General features: G+C 39.5%; 1 protein-coding gene across 7 annotated transcripts in view; it reads left to right on the top strand.

The window, feature by feature from the left end:
* The window catches only part of Hadhb (hydroxyacyl-CoA dehydrogenase trifunctional multienzyme complex subunit beta), a 38,672-nt gene that overhangs the window by 410 nt on the left and 19,021 nt on the right, over positions 1-19,241 (top strand). Inside the window, exons 1-6 of one of the 7 annotated variants that reach the window (XM_076942194.1) lie at positions 27-184; positions 2,147-2,266; positions 8,644-8,718; positions 8,806-8,850; positions 13,141-13,240; positions 17,194-17,238. In XM_076942194.1, the coding sequence (XP_076798309.1) occupies positions 8,652-8,718; positions 8,806-8,850; positions 13,141-13,240; positions 17,194-17,238 (257 nt within the window). In that variant the 5' untranslated portion in view covers positions 27-184; positions 2,147-2,266; positions 8,644-8,651. Of the gene's footprint in view, positions 1-26; positions 232-2,146; positions 2,296-6,855; positions 6,880-8,643; positions 8,719-8,805; positions 8,851-13,140; positions 13,241-17,193; positions 17,239-19,241 lie in introns of those variants that run through there. The other 6 variants (XM_076942196.1, XM_076942195.1, XM_034513990.2 and 3 more) reach the window with 6 other exon arrangements.

Raw genomic sequence — 19,241 nt, 5'->3', positions numbered from 1 at the left:
CCGAGGAGGGGGCGGAGTGTCTGACTTTCTGGTCAGGCGCTCAGCGGGCAGCCCTCAAGTTCCGCGGTGGCCGCGGGCGGGGCGAGAAGGGTCCTTGCAGAGCCCGAGCCGCCCTCGGCGTGGGCGGGCGTTTGTCAGTCTGGGCTTGACCTTGTTGGCAGCGGCAGCTTTCGCGGACTCTGAGGTGCGGCAGCGCGCTTTTCGGTTTTCTTCTGCTTTCCCCGCAGGCAGGTGCCACTTTGCTCCCGACTCTTCTCGTCGGTGCCCGCGGCCGCTTCCCTTTCCTATGAGGGTCGAAGTCCCGAGAGCGGGACAGGCTGATGCAGGCCTCCAGTGCGACCCGCCTCAGGACGGGCGCTGGTCCCGTTCACGCGTAGCTCTCTCTGCAGCCGTGTCTTCTGTCTGCATTTATCACTTCAGGTTTACGAACGGTTTGAGTGTGTGTGAAACGCTGGGCTGTGTCAGAGCGATGTCGTTTTCCCTGGTTACCTCTCTAGGCAGTGCGGCGGCTATAGAGCTTGAGAACGCGTCATTAAGTGTGGGCCTCGGAGGTGGAGCAGCCAAGAGAGTCCTCCAACCTGCGTGGCTATCCAGGTTCACGGGCTTCTTCTAACCCGCAAGGTTCCCCCTTCCCCCCCCCCCCCCCCCCCCCGCAAGCATCTGGGCAAACCCATCACTCCTCACTCTTATCTGTGAAGTAGCCGTAGCTGGTGGATGGGAGGAATGGGAGTGCATTAACTGGTAGCCACAGGTGGGAGAACTAGTCTATCTACTTTTGAGAGCTCAGCTCTTCCCGGTACTAGGGTATGAGTTGTTTGTTTTGGTGCTGGAAAGATGAGTCCTGAAATAAACTGATGGTTTTCAAAAGAAAGTAAAGCCAGCTAATGGTGCATGCACCATTTTGTTTAATACCCACAAGCCCCACGTTTCGGTCATTTGCACTTTCGGTGACTGGACAGGCTCAGAAAGATTACATAAATTTCCTTCTTTGTGGCAAGGCCAGGATTCAAACAGAAGTGGCTCTTGCTAGTTAACAGATTATTCTTTCTGCCAGACAGGAAAGAAGAAATGGCTGAAATGATTCTTAGAAACCCAGGAGCGTTCTGTTTTAAAGCTCGAGTCAAACTAAGTCTTCCACCAAGAACACTTTAAGCTGAACCTAGACGACCACTTCGGAGTAAATTGAAAAAACAAACAAACCCTTTTCCCATACAACGCCCTCCACTGTCCCTATTTCATATACTTTTTTTTTTGTAAAGGGCCACACAAAGTATTTTGTTTTGTGAGCACACTTTGTGCTCTGATATTTGTTTTGTGTTGCTTGCAGCTCTTTATAATTTTTCCTAAACTAGAGGTGGGACCCACAAAAACTGAACTATTCACACACACACACACACACTTTTTGCAATTCTTTGAAGTGTAAAAACCGGAGCTGGTAGAGAGCTTGCTCAGTATAGGTCCGGGCTTCACTGTTAGCACTTCAAAAGGGAAAAGTAGAAGAAATCATGTAAAAGAAAAACCCTTTTATTGAGGGTTTGGGGTTATATTTTGCTAATACTTGATTTAAAGTGCCTTTTTTGGTTCTCTGTAGTCTCAGTGAAATTATAAGTTCTATCAAGTACAAAGTTTTTTACTCATTTTTTGATCATTAGTACTTTGGTGCAAAGGCTTAGAGGAGAACTAAGTATATTTATATCATCACCTACTAATAATAGCAAACACATAAATAAGCCTTACTAGATATCAGGCAACATGTACCTGTATCTAGGTGTGTATTTAATTATCTCAACAACTCTAAAATTGTGTACATTTTACTGAAGGACCAGAAACAGAAAAGTTAAGCAGCTTGCTACAGGTCCTACAGCTGGGGTGAAGCTAGGATTTGCACGTGGAGTCTGTTCTTTGATGTTGTAGTAACTGTTAAGTCACCCCATCTTGCTTTTATATTCTTTACCTACCTTTCTCTTTTGTCTTCCCAAGTGCCTCTCTGCTACCTAAGCCTAAACTACCTAAGGATTGACATGTTTTGAATACTTTTTTGTTAAAATTTCTGTATTTCTGAGGCTTTATAAATGACAACAAAGGCCAGCCTTCAATACAATAGTATAGTTCTTAGTTTGTTTTGTTTTTGTTTTGGCTTTTTTAGACAGGGTCTCTCTATTATGTTGCTCTGGTTGTCCTGGAACTGGCTAATTCAGGGTGGCCCCACACTTACAGAGACCTGCCTGCCTCTGCAGTGCTTAAAGACTTATACCGTCATGGTATGGTATGTATCACCTGGTGCATAGTCTTGTAGTAAGTATTTAGTTTTTGCGTTTTTATTTAATATGTATTATGGGTGTCAGTGTAAACATGTATATCTTGTTTCATTTTCTCCCAAGCTGCTGAATATTCAGGAAATATTTATGATACAGTTCAACTATTTGTATCGATCTGCATTTATATTAGTTTCAACTATAAATAGTTTTATAGTGAGCATTTCAAGTATTCCTAAAGAAACCAGAGGAATTATTAGACTCAGAATTCACAATCTGGAGCCAGGTCTGTAACCCTAGCACGCGGGATGATGGGCCATAGGTACAAGGCCATCCTGGGTTAAATAGTAAGTACCAGCCTAACTAAGGCTGTAACACTTAAGCCCCGTCTAAAAATAAGAAACAAAATTGACTGCTTGTTGTTTGATGGGTAGCACTGATTAATTCTGGAAGATTATGAGTTTTAGGCCAGCTTAGGATTCAGAATCAGACCTTGACTCAAAATAACATGTAAATGAAAGTATTTAAAGATTCTTTTGTTAGTGTGAATATTTTAGTTTGATTGAGCTGGGGATCAAACACAGACACAGGTACATGATAGGAAGATGCTCTGCCATTGAGCTGTACTTCTAAGCCCTGGCATATTAATTTCTTATGTAAACTGATTATTTGCTCATTTTTGCTTTTGATCTGCATATCAGGCAGGAACCTGTTCAGTTGCAAATAATAGAAAATTCAAGTAAATTTGGGATTCATTAACTTCTGGATCATCAGTGGGTGGGTTTCAAGTAGAATCTGACCAGGGCTGTTTTTATCTTTTCATAAAAATTTCAGTACTGTCTTCTTTTAGTGTCAGCTTTGTTCTTAAGTAATATTGTTAATGTTTGTGAAGCTACAGCCATAACAGAAGGAAAGATTCATGTTTTAGAACTACACAACTCTAAACCTTGCGTATTGGACTTGGCTACATCATCCCTACATCCGTACCTGTGGTCAAGGCAAGGTTGTTGTAGGCCTTGGTCACCTGAACCTTTAATCTCTGCAGCAATTAAGATTACTCTGATTGGTTAAATGCTGAAATTAGGCCTGGACTCAATTCATGTAAACCTCACTGACAATTGCCTAGTGGAGAAATGCATGCTAGAGCAAAATAAGAGATTCCATTACAGATTTCCCCTTTTAACTTGAAACAAGCTCTTTGTGGATTATATTAATTCCTTTTTGCTTTATATGTTACAGGTATTTTTCTCTAAGTGTATTTTTGTTTGTTTTTCTTTTTTAAAGATTTATTTATTTAATATATGCGAGTACATTGTCACTGTCTTCAGACGCACCAGAAAAAGGCATCAGATCCCATTACAGATGGCTGTGAGCCACCATGTGGTTGCTGGGACTTGAACTCAGGACCACTGGAAGAGTAGTTAGGGCTCTTAACTGCTGAACCATCTCTCCAGCCCTTGTTTGTTTTTCAAAACAGGGTTTCTCTGTGTATCCCTGGCTGTCCTAGAATTCACTCTGTAGACATAGGCTGGCCTTGAACTCACAGAGATCCACCTGCCTCTGCCTCCTGAGTGCTGGTGTGTGCCACCACTGCCAGGTACCTCTAAATGAATTCTTTGCTTTTGAACTCAATTTTAGTATTTTTTGTTGTCTATATGCTTAAAATATTTTAGTAATCAGTTTTGTTAACTCTTAATTTATGACTTCTAGATCTTCCTCATCTAACTAAGCTCATAAAGAGATAATCTCAGCCGGGCAGTGGTGGCTCACGCCTTTAATCCCAGCACTTGGGAGGCAGAGGCAGGCAGATTTCTGAGTTTGAGGCCAGCCTGGTCTACAGAGTGAGTTCCAGGACAGCCAGAGCTATACAGAGAAACCCTATCTCAGAGAGAGAGAGAGAGAGAGAGAGAGAGAGAGAGAGAGAGAGAGAGAGAGAGAGAGAGAGAGAGAGAGAATGAGAATATATCTCTGGGGTTGGGGTAGTGGTTCTGTAGGTAAAGTGTTCACTATGCAAGCGTGAAAACTGAGTCCCCAGAAGCTGGGTCTTAAAAAAACGTTGGATGTGTAGCTTTTTGGGATTGTATCCAAGCAGTAGAAGAGAAGAGAATCAAGTATCCGAGAGAGAAGAGAATCAAGGCATTTCTATTCAGCCAGACTAGCCAATTTATTGACAGATTTCAGGCTTAATAAGAGACCTTATATCAAAAAATAAGGTGAAGAAGTGATTGACCCTTAACCTCCACTTTCTTGTACACATATACACATACACAGAGACACACAAAGATGGTTTCTGATCTTTTTGTTTGTTTTGGGACAAAGTCTCATTCTAGCTCTGGCTGTCTTATTTAGAACTTACTGTGTAGATCAGGCTGACCTCAAAATCGTAGAAGTCTGTTTGGCTCTGCCTCCCAGTACTGGGATTAAAGGCATGTGCCATCTTGGTCCACTCTGTTATTTTTATATTTTTAACATTTTAAGATTTTTATTTAAACTTATGGTATGAACTATGAACCTTATTTTTCCAAGTGACTAGTCATTTCCCAGCAAATTTATTGATCAAGCCATCTTTCTTCCATTTACTTTCAATTCTATATTTACATATATTATAAATTCTAATATCTTTAGATGTGCTTGTCCTAAGATGTCATACACAGAAATTTCTGAGGGTCAAGAATCTGGAGCTACTTGGCTGGGTTGTTCTGACTGGAGTTTCTTAGGGAGTTGTCATCAGCATGTTGGGCAGGCTTTGATCATCTGAAGGGTTTCCTATGCCAGAGGATCAGTTTCCAAGCTCACTCACATGGCCATTGGCAGGAAGCATCAGTATACAGACCTATCCAGAAAGGCATCTCTGCTTGCCAGCTGCCTTTCTTTGCAGTGATCTGAGAGACTAAGATAGAAGCTGCAATATTATTTCTCATAGTTTGATTTCTGAAGCAGTGTTATCACTTCTGACATAGAGCAGTACAGTGTGGGAAGCAACCACACCAGAGTACAAAAACCAAGAGAGAGATACTGAGGTCAGCTTGGAGGCTGGCCGTTACAGCCATTATTCGTAAATCATAAGTTTTTCTTACTTTTTAAGTAAAAATTGGTTTTAAAAAATTAAGAAATTGGTTCAGTGAGGTGCCTGCATTGGTAAAAACGCCTACCACCAAGCCAGAGGACCTGACTTTGATCTTGGAAGCCCTTGGTAGAAGGAAAGCTCTAACTTCCAAAGATTGTCCAGTGACCTCCACGTGTGAGCATTGGTACATGCTCACTACCCCCTAGCTAACAATTTTATTAACATTTATTTGGGAGAAAGGCCCATGTCACTCATGTAGAGATAAGAATATTTCTTATAGGAGTTGGCTGTGGTCCTGGGACCTATTTTCAGCTTGTGACTTAGAACCCTGTCTAGGAGCAGTAAGGGAATGAAGAAGGGACAAATGACACTGAATAAATGACAGATGTGTACAGAAAAGCTAGCGTCAGGTTGTGGGTGCATACTCTGAAGTGACATCTGCTGCCACTAGAACTTGGAACCTCATTGTGTCTATTATGTAGAGCTCTGGGTGGGAGTGGTTAGCTTGTCTGAATGGGAGGTATCTATCTGTAGGTAAACAGTCTTAGGCTGCTAGTTTTGTATACACTGGTTACTCTGTTACACTTGGACTCCTTCCCCACCCCTGCTCCAAGAAAAACTTGGTCAATCTTCTGAGCTTTCCACTCTTAGGGGCTGAGGCATTGGAGTCCTTAGCATGGCTGTGTCCATGTCTAAAATATACATTCATTGTAGGACTTTACTCATTCAGAGCTTCCTCTGCTCCCTGTAGGAGTTGGTTCTCTCCTTCCACTACCAGTCCTGAGTCTCAAACTTAGGTCCTCATGCTTGATGGCAAGCACCTTGAAGCATTGAGCCATCTCATTAGCCCTTAATATTTTTTAAAAAACTTTATTTTTATTTGTGTTTTGCCTGCATATATGTAAGTGTTCCACATGTGTGCCTGATGCTCATGGAGGTCAGAAGAGGGAGAAAGATCTCCTAGAACTGGAGTTATGGATAGTTGTGAGCCACCATGTAGGTTTTGGTAAACAAAGGTTCTCTGCAAGAGCAACAAGTTCTCCCAACAGATGAGCCATCCTTCCAGCTCTACCCTAACAACCAACCAACCAACCAACCAACCAACCAGCCTTCCCTCCCTGCCTGCCTGCATGCCTTGCTTTACTTTACTTTACTTTTGCTTTGCTTTCTTGGTACAAGATTTGGCTTGGTACAAGACTGGCTGATTTGGAACTCGCTTTGTGGACCACAGTGCCCTTGAACTTATAAAACTCTCTCTGCCTCTTGAGTGTTAGGATTAAAGACATGTGCTACCATGCCCCTGCCTAACAGTTTTTAACATTGTACTCCTAGGGATATTTTATTATGATTCAAGGAAATATACACATTTTTCCTCCTTTAATGAACGATAGCATGCAATACACACACACACACACACAACACACACCCTTATTTTTATGCATATGGATGTTTTACCTGCATGTTTGTCTATGCAACACTGTGTGCCTGGTCCCTGCAGAAGACAGGGGAGAGTTAGGTGTCCTGGAACTGGAAGTACAGACTGTGGTAAGCTGCCATGTAAGTGTTGGGAATCAAATCTAAGTTCTCTGGAAAAGCAGCAAGTGTTCTTAACCTTTGAGCCATCTCTCCAGCTCCTATTTTCTTATCTTTTATGGCTATACAATACAGCATTTCACTGATTGTTATACAAGACTTAACCTACTTAACCAATTCCCTGCTTGCATTCTTCTAATCTTTTTCTGTTTCAGTGACAATAAAGATCATGTGCATAATGCTTGACATCTAGGTTCTTAGAAGTGGAATTGTTAGATCAGAAGTTAGGTGACACATAGTGCTGAAAGATAATTCCAAATTACCAAGCATAGAGTTTGCACCAATTCACACGCTTGTTGCAATGAGTATTTATATATGACTGCCCACTCAGTATAGATCAAACTTTTGGGCTTTTGCTAATTTAACAGATAATTACGTCTCTATGGTTTCAATCTGAATCCTCTTATGATTGGAGTTGAAGAAAGCCCCCTCACTCTGTGTGTGTGTTGGGGGTGCTCTGTGGTGTGGCATTGTATACATGTGTACATGCAGGATAACACCGGGGGTCTTTCCTCTATCTCTTTCCACTTTGACTTTTGGAGACAGGGTCTCTGACCATGAACTTTATCCATCAGGCCGTCAAACTTCAGGGAGCCTCTGGTCTCTGCCTTGCTTCAAGGGTTAGGGTTATAGGGGTTGGCCACTTTTTGTGGCTTTTGGGTTCTGGGGATCTGAACTAAATTCCTTAGTGTGGTGGGCACTTTACTGACTAAGCCATCCCCCCAGCCTCCTTTTCTTATATGTCTAAGAGCCCTTTGTATTTCCTTTCCTGTAAGCCATCTGTTCATACTTGTGCCCATTTATTTGCTGTTTTCCTCATACTCATTTGTAAGAACTCACTGTCAGGACTTTAATCTTTTTTCCCTAAGTTTCTGTTATTAATTTGAAATATTACAAATTTCTAATTTAAAAGGTAATTTTGATAGAATATTATGCTTAGAAAAAGTTGGAAGTATAGTACTATGGAAAGTTTTCTAGGGGACCAAGAGAAATGGCTGAGTGTTAAGAGCATTGCCTATTCTTCAAAAAGTTCCAGGTTCAATTCCCCACACCTTCATGGTGATTAACAACCTGCTATAAACACAGTTCCAGAGGACCTGACTCCTTCTTCTGGTCTCTGGGCAGTGTACACAGGTAGGGTACAGACAAACAGGGAAAACACTCATACATATAAAAAAACGAAAAATGTTTATAGAAGCAGTTGAAAATAAATAGCTGACTTGATTCTATTTCAGTGTCACTGAATATTTTAGTGTGTATCTCATTCAAATACCAGCATTCCATAAGGTCTTCTACATATTCAGGACACAACCTTCAAAATCAGAAGGATAACAATGGCGATTTCATGGGCATGCTATGTGGTATTTCTGTTGCTTTGTGTTGAATGAGAAGGGCACAACCCAGAGCTCTTCTGCCTGGGTTCAGGTTTGAGCTCTGCCACTTACTGGTTGTGGGTTTTTAGACAAGTCACTCAATTTCTCTGTCTTATTTTCCTGATCACTTGGAAAGGATATACTATTCATTGAGAGGAATAGATGGTTAAGGCTTAGAATAGTTCTTTGCATGATGGGAAAGCTATATCAATATAGTTATTATAATATTACTAGAAAAGAATAGTTGATAATGGTATTTTATAGTATCTGTGGATGAATTCACCAGAGGTCATACACTGTGTACACTACAGATTGCTGAAATAACACAAGACATACTTTGTTCTGCTCTTTATAGATTTCAGAATGACTTCCATCTTGACTTCCACTTTTAGAAACCTTTCAACTACATCAAAATGGGCCCTCAGATTTTGTAAGTTCAACTTTTTCTTTCTTTAAGATTAGATTTATAAGCATTGTGTATGGGTATTAAATGATATACTCTTTATTTGTTTTCTAGCTATCAGACCTCTGAGCTGTTCTTCCCAACTACAGTCTGCCCCAGGTATAGTAACTTTAAAATAAATATTTCTACATTAAATGTTCGAATTCTGTATTTGTAAATTCTCAGTAAGACCCAACCTAATTTGTTAATTCTTCCCCTTTTATGGTCAACATGAGTATCATCATTACCTTAAAATAAAAAATATGTGTAATCAATCAGTAATATTACTTTGAGCTTAAGATGTTAAGAGATAGCTTCTTCCTGGGTTTTAGGACTTACAGAGTCATAAAAGTCCCATAAACTTTGCTGAGTCAGTTTATGTAGCCCTGGCTGTCAGTCTTGCAAAAATTAGCTTATAGACTATCTTGAAACTATTGTGGAGCCCAAGTCAACTTTTACAATATGTAATTAGTGGTTCACTGTTAAATGTCTTATCATATCATATACATGAGGACCTGTTTCTGAAATAGAGGTGAATGGTGAACTAGTAAATAAAGGAAGATTTTAACCATCATGAAATAAAAGAATAGGGAAATTCATTTGATGGGGTTATGTGAGGCCTCAGTAATCCAATGAATTAGGCTTCTTCACTGTTAAAAACATGTTTTTTACATATGTATCTTCACTGGTGTAAAACTCCCTGACAGGTTGTCAGGTTTGGTTGGGGTTTGTTTGTTTGTTTGTTTGTTTCTTCCATCTTGCCTGGGCTTTATAGTGAGTGACCTGTTTCTGATTTGGGATTTAGTGTATATGTTCTTATGTGTAATATATAGATATTTAATTATATGATATATAACTTGTACAATGGCTTCATAGAAAAAGTGCCATTTAGATTCAGGACTTGCATTCTGTTTGAGCTCTGCCTGTTTTGGCTGTAGGGCCTTGAAATGACTTCTCTATGTTTTATTTTCCTTCTCTAAAAAGAATAAATATGATTGCCAGCCTTAATAGGTGTGACCATATCTCTAAGTTCTTTAAGCACTGGGAATATATAGTTTAGTGGTAGAGCTCCTATCTAGCATATTCAAGGCTCTGGGCCACACCCTGTACTAGGAAAAAGAAGAACAAAAATCACAACCAATTTGGGGCTGAAAATACAGGTCAGTCATACATAGAGTACTTGCCTGGCACAATATGTTCAACCTACCCTCACCACAGCAGCAACAACAGTAGCAACCAAAAAAGCTCTTAGTAAGCTAAAGTCAGTATGTTCATGGTGGTATTGTTTTCTTATAGTATTCTTAGAGATCTGTTGCCTAATCTCAACTAGAGAAATAGATTTCTAAATTCTAACCAGAATATAAATTTCTATTGATTCTAGAAAGAACTATTCTGTAAAGAATAATTCCTTTCTGACTTCCATCACCTTTCCCCTAATTTAAATGTTCACTCTGCCTTTTGCTTTGCACAGTCAGACACGTAGACCTGACCCTTGCCAAGTAGTAGAAGGTCATTATGATGGTAACAGAGAGACATTTTTAGGCATTTAGACTAATCTCTGTTGTCCATAGCCATTTTTTTTGGCTATTTTTCTCTCTAACTATGTTGTAAGCTCTGAAAGTCATGAGACTTAAGCCTTTTTTGTGTCCCCAATGTCAAACAGTATTATATAAGCAGTTTATGTTAATGTTGCTGATGATAATGGCACTAAAAGACACCTGATAAGCAGAGAATGTGACCAGCAGATTTAGGGTAGGGAAGGCACATGTGCCTGTGCTAAGCAGGTTTCAGGGTGTAATAGTGTTATAACTATGTAATTCCTCTTAACTCGTTTGAGTATTGCTGCTTGACATGGCAGTTTGAAGAAATGTGGGCAAATGATTATAGGATTTATTGGGGTTTTCTGTCTTCTCATGAACTGTGTCTAGTAGAAAATTTGATTTGATGATTGTATTTTTGTTTGTCCACATACCTCTCTTTGTCCCACACAAATAGCAGTTGTGTAAAGTATAGCATATCTTTTAATTTTAGAACTGTATATAGAGTATAGAGTACATATTGGTTAATATTTGAATTCTAGATTTTCAAGTTATATAGTCTAGCTTGCACATTTGCAAATAAATTTTTACAGTTCAGGAATGTTAACTATAATATTTTATTTTTAGTTGAGATTCTGAGACTTTTTTTTTTTTTGCCATAGTTTACCCTTAACCCTCGTATATATTTGGAATATGAATATGAGCTGTATTATTTGTATTTGAGAAGTCTTTGATGTGGCTAGGAGCCAGTGTGCACATGAGACAATGGGAGTCCTTTCAGTGACTGTTACACAATGCAGCAACAGTGCTGTTTTCAAAATGGGATTTATACAATTAATTTAATTGCTTTTGCTTTTTTTGCTAAATTGTTTGGAATGACTGAATTTTACCCTAGAAGTTACTATAGAAGTTCAAAGGTGGCACTGGAGGTAACTGTAATTATTAGAGAAAGCTTTGTTAGGATAGAATGTGAGGTAAGCCCCAGACACATGGAAGAACAGAATGAAATGGGACTGTGCAAATGAGAGAAAACCTGAATTAAGACAAGATGGTTGAAGTGAGTAAGGGACTGGGGCCTTGTTCAACAGTAGTAGATAATCCTTTCAGATAACTGAAGGGTAACCAAGAGAGCAGAACAGCAGTTCTCAACCTGTGGGTCGTGACCCCTTAGGGCTTGAATGACTCTTTCACAGGGGTTACCTAAGACCATTGGAAAGTACAGATATTTACCTTACAGCTTATAACGGTAGCAGAATTACTGTAGCAGCAACAATAACTTTATGGTTGGGAGTCACCACAACATGAGGCACTGTATTAAAGGGTTGCAGCATTAGGAAGGTTGAGAACCACAGAAGGAGAGCAAGAAATTAGAGAAATAAGAATTTTAACATTTTTGGAGATACATAAAAGAAACATGCTCGTTAAAAAAATCACCATAACATAGTAATGTGTTATCCAACTTTTCCTCAAAATACGTTTTTCTTTCTAAGGTCAGTCACAAGTAATCCACAGATTTGGTAGGCTGTTTTTATTTCTCATTTTTCTTGAAGATGGAACATCTTCCTATAATCACTCTGGCCTGTCTCCTACCCTCCTGCCCCATCATATTCTTTGTTTCTTCTACTGACTCATAAGCTTAGTTTTTGTACCAGCCTTCTTTGCTCTCCCTATGTAGGAAGTTAAAAGACTGTCTGGTTATTGTGGGTAATGAATCCTCAGGTCTGAGAGGGTTTGTGTATACTAAAGATAAGAAGGTGCTAGGAAGCACACACGCAGCTCATGGCTAGGTGCTCCTCTCTCACAAACTCTGTAATGTGCCCCCTCCCTGGTCTTTCATCTCGTTTCTATTTGTCTTTTTTTGCCCCTTTGTTCTTTTCTGTGCTCTCAGGATTTATGCTATCCTGTAACTAGCAGTGGGTGACTTCAGTTTACTGTTGCCCTGGTTCTTTTTATGGCATCTTTTCAGCCTCTGCTAATGGGTAGCTTTTACCATGTTTCTTTTCTTGGATTCCTACCAAAAGGATCTGGCCTGACACAGTTTATCACTTGTTTGAGATAGCATAAATAACTGATCACTATGGTTTGTGGAGTCTGAGTGTATACCCCAAAGGTTATGAGCTGGGAATTTGTTTCTTGTGGTAATACTGCGAGGTGGAAGAGCCTTTAACAGATGGTACCTAAGCTAGATGTGGTGGCACATACCTGTAACCTCAGCTCTGGGGAGGATTGAGTAGTAGTAATATTGAGAGTTTGAAGCCAACCTGAGACACATTGTGAATTTGATATATAGTAGTACCCTCTTCTTAAAAAGAAGGAAGAAGAGGAGGAGGAGGAGGAAGAGAAAGAGGAGAAAGAAGAGGAAGAGGAGGAGAAGTAATTAGGTCGTTGATGTGGGGCAACAACTCTTGAGAGTGGTTGTTTTAAAATGAGACTACCTTATATACTTATCCTCTTCTGCACTTAGCTATTTTTTCTGCTTTTTTGTTGTTGTTTAGCTTTGTTATAACATAGCCAGGTGGACCTTTACTAGGACCTCAGTTTGTACCATGTAGTTAGTTTAGATTCCTTAGAGTGTTCAGCTTCCTGTATTTTGTTGTAGGAAAAAACAGTACTAATATACACAGGTCAACTACTTTGTTGATTTGTTGGTGGGCCTAGCACACCCCCTCTGAATCTGATCAATTTGTGCCTTGGATTTAGACCATATTTGACTGCCTCATTGGCAGGGACTATAAACAGGGCAACTCTTTAGAGGAGACATGAGAGCAAGTATAGAAAAATGTATTTATGCAACTGCACCATTCTTTGAGCTGCCTCCCTATCCCTGATTTTATATATTTTAATTAATAGTTCTTTGAACTTTATCTTAAAGCTATCCAGACCAAGTCAAAGAAGACTTTAGCAAAACCCAATATAAAGAATATTGTGGTGGTGGAAGGTGTCCGAATTCCATTTCTGCTGTCTGGCACTTCGTAAGTATCAAATGATCATGTTAGTTGTTTGTTTGTCTTCTGGTACTGTTTGAAGTAGTCTTTGTAGGAAATAATACAATTGGTGGGAGATCATATGGAGAGCACCTGTATAAAACCAGTATAGAATTGAGTCAAATCAGTGGTGGTATATTATGACAAGATGTTCTGTTCCTTTTATAAACTAGCTTGCCATGGCATTAGCCTCAAGTAGCCCTAGTTGAGAGTCCAGTATAGATCCAGATACCATCTTCCCAATAGGTCTTGTCCTTTCCTTTCCTTTCCTTTCCTTTCCTTTCCTTTCCTTTTCTTTTCTTGATCATGGTTTCTGTAGGCACAGTTTGAATGCTGAGGATGGGCTTATTCTGAAGTGCTGAAAATGATGAGACTTGGAGTTGACACAGATGGTCCAAATGCCTGTTATAGCTCAACCCCAAGTATTTTGGACTACCCTGAAAATTCCTCAGAATCAAACAGCTGTTTTTTTTAGGCTTTTCTATCCTCTAAGTGAGATTCAGTCTGCACAAAAACTGGTAATGCTCTGTTAAGGAAGTGATTAGTTCTGTTCTGTTGATATTGTTAGTTTTTAAATATTTGTATTTTGGACAGGCAGCCACTAATATTAAAAACTTACTGGGGAACATTAGGCTTCAGTTTGAAAAAAAAATGAGGGCTGGGCGGTGGTGGCACATGCCTTTAATCCCAGCACTTGGGAGGCAGAGGCAGGCGGATTTCTGAGTTTGAGGCCAGCCTGGTCTACAGAGTGAGTTCCAGGACAGCCAGGACTACACAGAGAAACCCTGTCTTGAAAAACCAAAAAAAGAAAAAAGAAAAAAGAAAAAAGAAAAAAGAAAAGAAAAAAATGAGGCCTTTATGTCTTCCTATGGAAGACTTGAGATCTTGAAGCTATATTACCTTTAAAAGGCAAGGCATAGGGACAGGAGAGATGATGGTTCAGCAGTACTCAGCAGCACTGCATGCTCTTTCAGGGGAGCCTGGGTTCAGTTCCGAACACCGCATGACAGCTCACAGCTGTCTGTAACAGCAGTTCCAGGGAATCTAACACCCTCATGTAGATATCCATGCAGGCAAAACATCAATGCACATAAGATAAAAATAAATGAATTTTAAAAATGCAAGGCATGAAAGAGGTAGTGAGACAGCTCAGTGGGTAAAGGTGCTTGCTTCCAGACTTCTTGACATAAGTACAGTCCCTGGAAAGCAGGACTTGTACAGGTTGTCCTATGACTTTCCCAAGTATACAAGTACACACAACACTAAATGATTTAAAAAAAAAAAAGACTTAAAAGCAAGGTGTAGAACATTGTATATAATATGGAGGAGGAGGGAGGGAAGAGCAGGAAGGCTGGACTTAGTGACTCTTCTCTAACAGACTCTGTAGGAAGGGAAAGCAGTAGCTTTAGAGTGGAGGAAACTGACAGGCACCATGTGAATCACCAGTGATGTCATTTAAACGCCATGCACCCTAATAGGAAGCAGTGAGAATGGTTAGCCTGTGAGTTAAGGGCCTATAGCAAATTCATGGCTCTAAGTTTATTATTAGGGTGTTTTCTATATTTTATTTAGCTGAGAGGAGTTAACAAACAATAGTCCAGATTGCCTTACATGGATAGTTGGTTTTCAAAACGTCAGAAGTCCACAGAATTGATGTTACAAACATTTCTGTATTAATGTCCATTTTGATTAGAGACCTGTCTGCTCCTGACAGCTTCCTGTCTTGGATTCTAAGAAGAAATTGAGCATCTTTGGAGTTACTCCAGTTGTGGTGAGACAGCCACTAGGCAAGAATTGCCTCTTTTCATCTACAGACAAATCACTGTCCAGAAAAGGATATACTTGCAGAATAGTCGACTGATTATATCTGCCAAGACAGAGTAATCAGCCCTTAATAATTCTGCATCAGTAGGTCTGTCAGATGATTCTGGGCCAGAAGGCTGAAGATTGAATGCTCCAACGTTTTGTAGTATAGGGACTGTCCAGGTACATAGCGGTCTCTATAATTTGGCTAAGTTTTAGAAGCTATGCTTTGTGCTTCTCATAATTTCAGTTAACTCAGTCATTCTGGATTTGTGACAGGTTGAAGACTTATAGTTTCATAGCCAATTCCGGCCATTTACTTTGAGAGAAAAGGTTTGAGAGGATGGTTTCCAGCTGACATTCATTCTAAAGCCAAGAAAAAAAGCCAGGTTCAGAATTAAGTCTTTTAGTTTGGAGGGACGATAGAGGTTCTGTTTAGTCAACAAAATACAAGTCTATCTTGTATCTTACTGGCACAAATTGGTATACTTATGCTCTAATTGTATTCTAAGAGAAAAGTTTTATTTTAACAGGAAGGGTGATATGTAGGAGGAGCTAAGGTGGGAGGAGTAAGGAGAGGAGGAGCTAGGTGACAAGGTGGGGGGCATGGAGGTGGATGTTTGCATGTCCCCGCCAGTCAAAGATAGTTAATATATCTAGGTTGGGTATTGGGTTACACTTCTGATTGATATTGAGCATTACCAAATTTATAAAGCCTTTGATTAACATTAAAAAATAGTATAAAAGCAAAAAGGAGAAGTGGGGATGGGATAGGGGTTTTCTAGAGAGAGGAAATGGGGAAAGGGGATGGCATCTGAAATGTAAATAAAATATCCAATAAAGATTTTCACAAAAAAAAATTTAAAAAAGAAGACAACTAATAAATAAATAAATAAATAAAAGGAAGCAGTGAGAAGAGTGCCTTGTATCCAGTCTCAGGTGTCAAGTGTCAGAAGTCATCCCATCAAGGAGAGATTGGGAAACTGCAGTTTAGAGAGGCTAAGCCAGCATAACTAGATGCCAGGAAGTACTATGGGTTAGGCTCTGGAGCAGCAAAAGGATGTTCATAGAAAACTGGTGAAAGCCATAAAGTTGGTGACTTAATGAGTAGTACCTTGAAGAAGCTGGAATAGAGGACAGAGGATGTCAGGATCTCCACTCTGTTTTCTGCTCTTTGGTAAATCTCTGATTAGTTCAAAGGTAAAACTTTCTGAAATTAGACATGCCCCTTTGGGGCATTACAAAACATGTACTTTAAAAATGTATTATGCAACAGGCCTTTGATCCCAGCATTCAGAAGGCAGAGGCAGGTGGATCTTTGTGAGTTCAAAGCCAGCCTGGTGCACAGAGGGAGTTCACGGACAGCTGGAGCTACATAGAGGAAACCATGTCTTGAAAAAACTTTGAAAAAAAAAAAGTACCCCATCCCCTTAAAAGCTACCAAGAGGAGGTTAGCTTTCTCTTTTCTTTTCTTTCTTTTTTCTTTTCTTTTCTGTTCTTTTTGTTTTGTTTTTGTTTTTTGTTTTTTGTTTCAAGACAGGGTTTCCCTTTGTAGCCCCAGTTGTCCTTGAGCTAGCTTTATAAACCAGGCTGATCTGTCCTGGCCTCTGTAGACCAGGCTGGCCTCAGACTCACAGATATCCACCTGTCCGCCTCCTGAGAGCTGCACCACCACTGCTCTGTAAGAGAAGGTTGGTTTAAAAGAATATTTGACATATGCATGGCAAGTAGTAACCTATAGCTGGTATTATTTATGTTTTGGGATCAGTGTTTGTTTGTTTGTTTGGTGTTTTTGAGACAGGGTCTCCTGCTGTAGCTGGACTGTCCTAGAATTCAGGGGCATTCCTCCAGCCTCGGCCTCCCCAGGTGACAGGATTATAGGCCTGAGCACCATGTTCAGCTGGAACATCTATTTTGTCAGACAATCAGCAAGTTCTGTAGGGGTTTAGGACTTGTCAGATTTTTTAAGGTAACAGATAGCAAAGTCACTGTTTCTTCATATGAACTGATGGACTGACTTGGGTAGTAAGATTAGCTGCATTGTCAGCCTATGTTAGACAATCTGTATGCATTAAAAATTTCAAAAATTCTATTGAAACTCTAGGCTTTTGGTTAAATTATTTGTTTTCTTTTCCCAGATATAAAGACCTAATGCCACATGACTTGGCTAGAGCTGCACTTACGTAAGTAAATGAAGTTTCCTGTTCTTTCACTTAAAATACTTTTTATAGTTTTTGCACTTGAAGTAGTATGTTGTATAGAGTTTTCATATCTAGGATGTTAAACTTTATATGGAAAGAAGCAATATTAACTAGCTCTTAGCAAGGTTGTTTGAGACAGGGTTTCACCATATAATTCTGATTGACCTGAAACTGACTATAGATCAGGCTAGCCTTGAACTTGAATTCACCTATCTCTGCCTCCCAATTGCTAGGATTAAAGGTATATGTCATGGTAAGATTAAATTTTATTTTAACTGTACATGTTAAATTTTAACAGCTTTGAATTAAAAGCATCTTTGTTTTGCAAGCTTAGCACATAGCATCTTGACATGATTATATTTTTTGATAGTGGTGTAGATGCTGTTTATTATGGTATTCTCAGGCTGGCCTGGAACTCACTATATAGGCCAAAATGGCTTCTGATTCACTGCAATCTGCCTGCTTCGTCTATACGTACATAGTGGCAAATACTCATACAAATAAGATAAAAATTAAGAAAACAAACCTTGAAGGTTCCTATGCAAACCAAATAAATTTAAATGAGATGAGATGTGGCTGAGATGGATGAATGATTGGTGTGGTCGTGACCGCACAGCGGTGTTTGTGGAGGACATTCTCTCTGCGTTTTCAAAGCTGTCTTGCTTTAGTGTCTTCAAGCAGCCAAAGTCTCTTCCTAGTTGGAAAACACTTTTATTTTCCTTTCTGCTCACAGTTAGTCACTCATTTTTTTGTCTTCCTGGCAGACTTTAAGAGCAAATGACAGTAGCATTGTTTCTCTGTATTTAACGTTTACCCTCCCTAATTACATAATAATCATTTCCATTCCCAAATCTCTATGTAGTTATATTTTGGAAATGTCTCTTTAGGGACTTTGTGATCATAAATACAACATTGTTTCCTCGGGCCTCTCTTTGTGCTCTACGTTTGACACTGCAAACTGTGCTTGGACCTGTCTTCCTTTGAGTTATTGCATAGCAGCTTTCTGATTTTCTTCCATCTTTGCTTCTTTATTCTGCTTCCTTCTCCCTTTCTCTTCTTTCCTTTCCTCCTCCTCATTCTCTTTATTTCAGTGTTGTGGGTGTTAACCCAAGGCCTTGAGTATAGGATGCAAATGTTCCACCCGTGAACTACATCTTTAACTCCATACAGATATGTATAATTTACTTTTGAGTTTTCACAAATGTGTACTCTTATCCTATTTTTGATGTGACTTTTATAGAGATAGAGATAAGAAACTCTTATCTCTATAATGGGAAATGGTAGTTATTTTATTGTTTGTATGTTTTGGGATGGAGTTTTGCTATACATTACCACCTATCCTCATACTTATGGCAGTTCTTTTTGCCTCAGCATCATGAGTGCTGGGATCATGGGCATGTGTCAGTATTACCTATTCCAAGGCACAGACAAATACCAAGTTAGCACCTATGATATGCTCATTCCTACTTGAGAGTTTACTGCTCTTTACTTATATAGTGGTCTGAACTAAAATATATGTGTATTATTTAAATTATGCTTTTATATTAATATTTAAAATTTAGCATTTCCACAATTATACTTGTTTTTTTGGGAAGGGGGTACGGCTTTGAGACAGGGTTTCTCTGTGTAGCCTTGGCTGTCCTGGAACTCACTCTGTAGACCAGGCTGGTCTTGAACTCAGAAATCCACCTGCCTCTGCCTCTGCCTCTCAAGTGCTGGGATTAAAGGTGTGCGCCACCACTGCCTGGCTGATTTTTTTTTTTTAATCTATCTTTGTACTGATTTCTGGTGATATTAGCTAATATTATTGTATTAAATATATTTTTAATTTTTAGTTTACTATTTGTGAATGTTTTTGCTTGCTCAGGCAGGCATATGCCACAGTGTGCATGTAGAAGTCAGGACAGGATCTGTTTTACCCACTGAGCCTTCTGAGTGGCCCCAAGTTTTTATTTGTTTATTTGTTTATTAAGACTAGACCTTGA

This window comes from Arvicanthis niloticus, chromosome 11 (assembly GCF_011762505.2).
Source record: "Arvicanthis niloticus isolate mArvNil1 chromosome 11, mArvNil1.pat.X, whole genome shotgun sequence".
NCBI classification, from domain to species: domain Eukaryota; kingdom Metazoa; phylum Chordata; class Mammalia; order Rodentia; family Muridae; genus Arvicanthis; species Arvicanthis niloticus.
The sequence above is the reverse complement of the archived record's forward strand: the minus strand, read 5'-3'. Positions and strand labels throughout refer to the sequence as shown.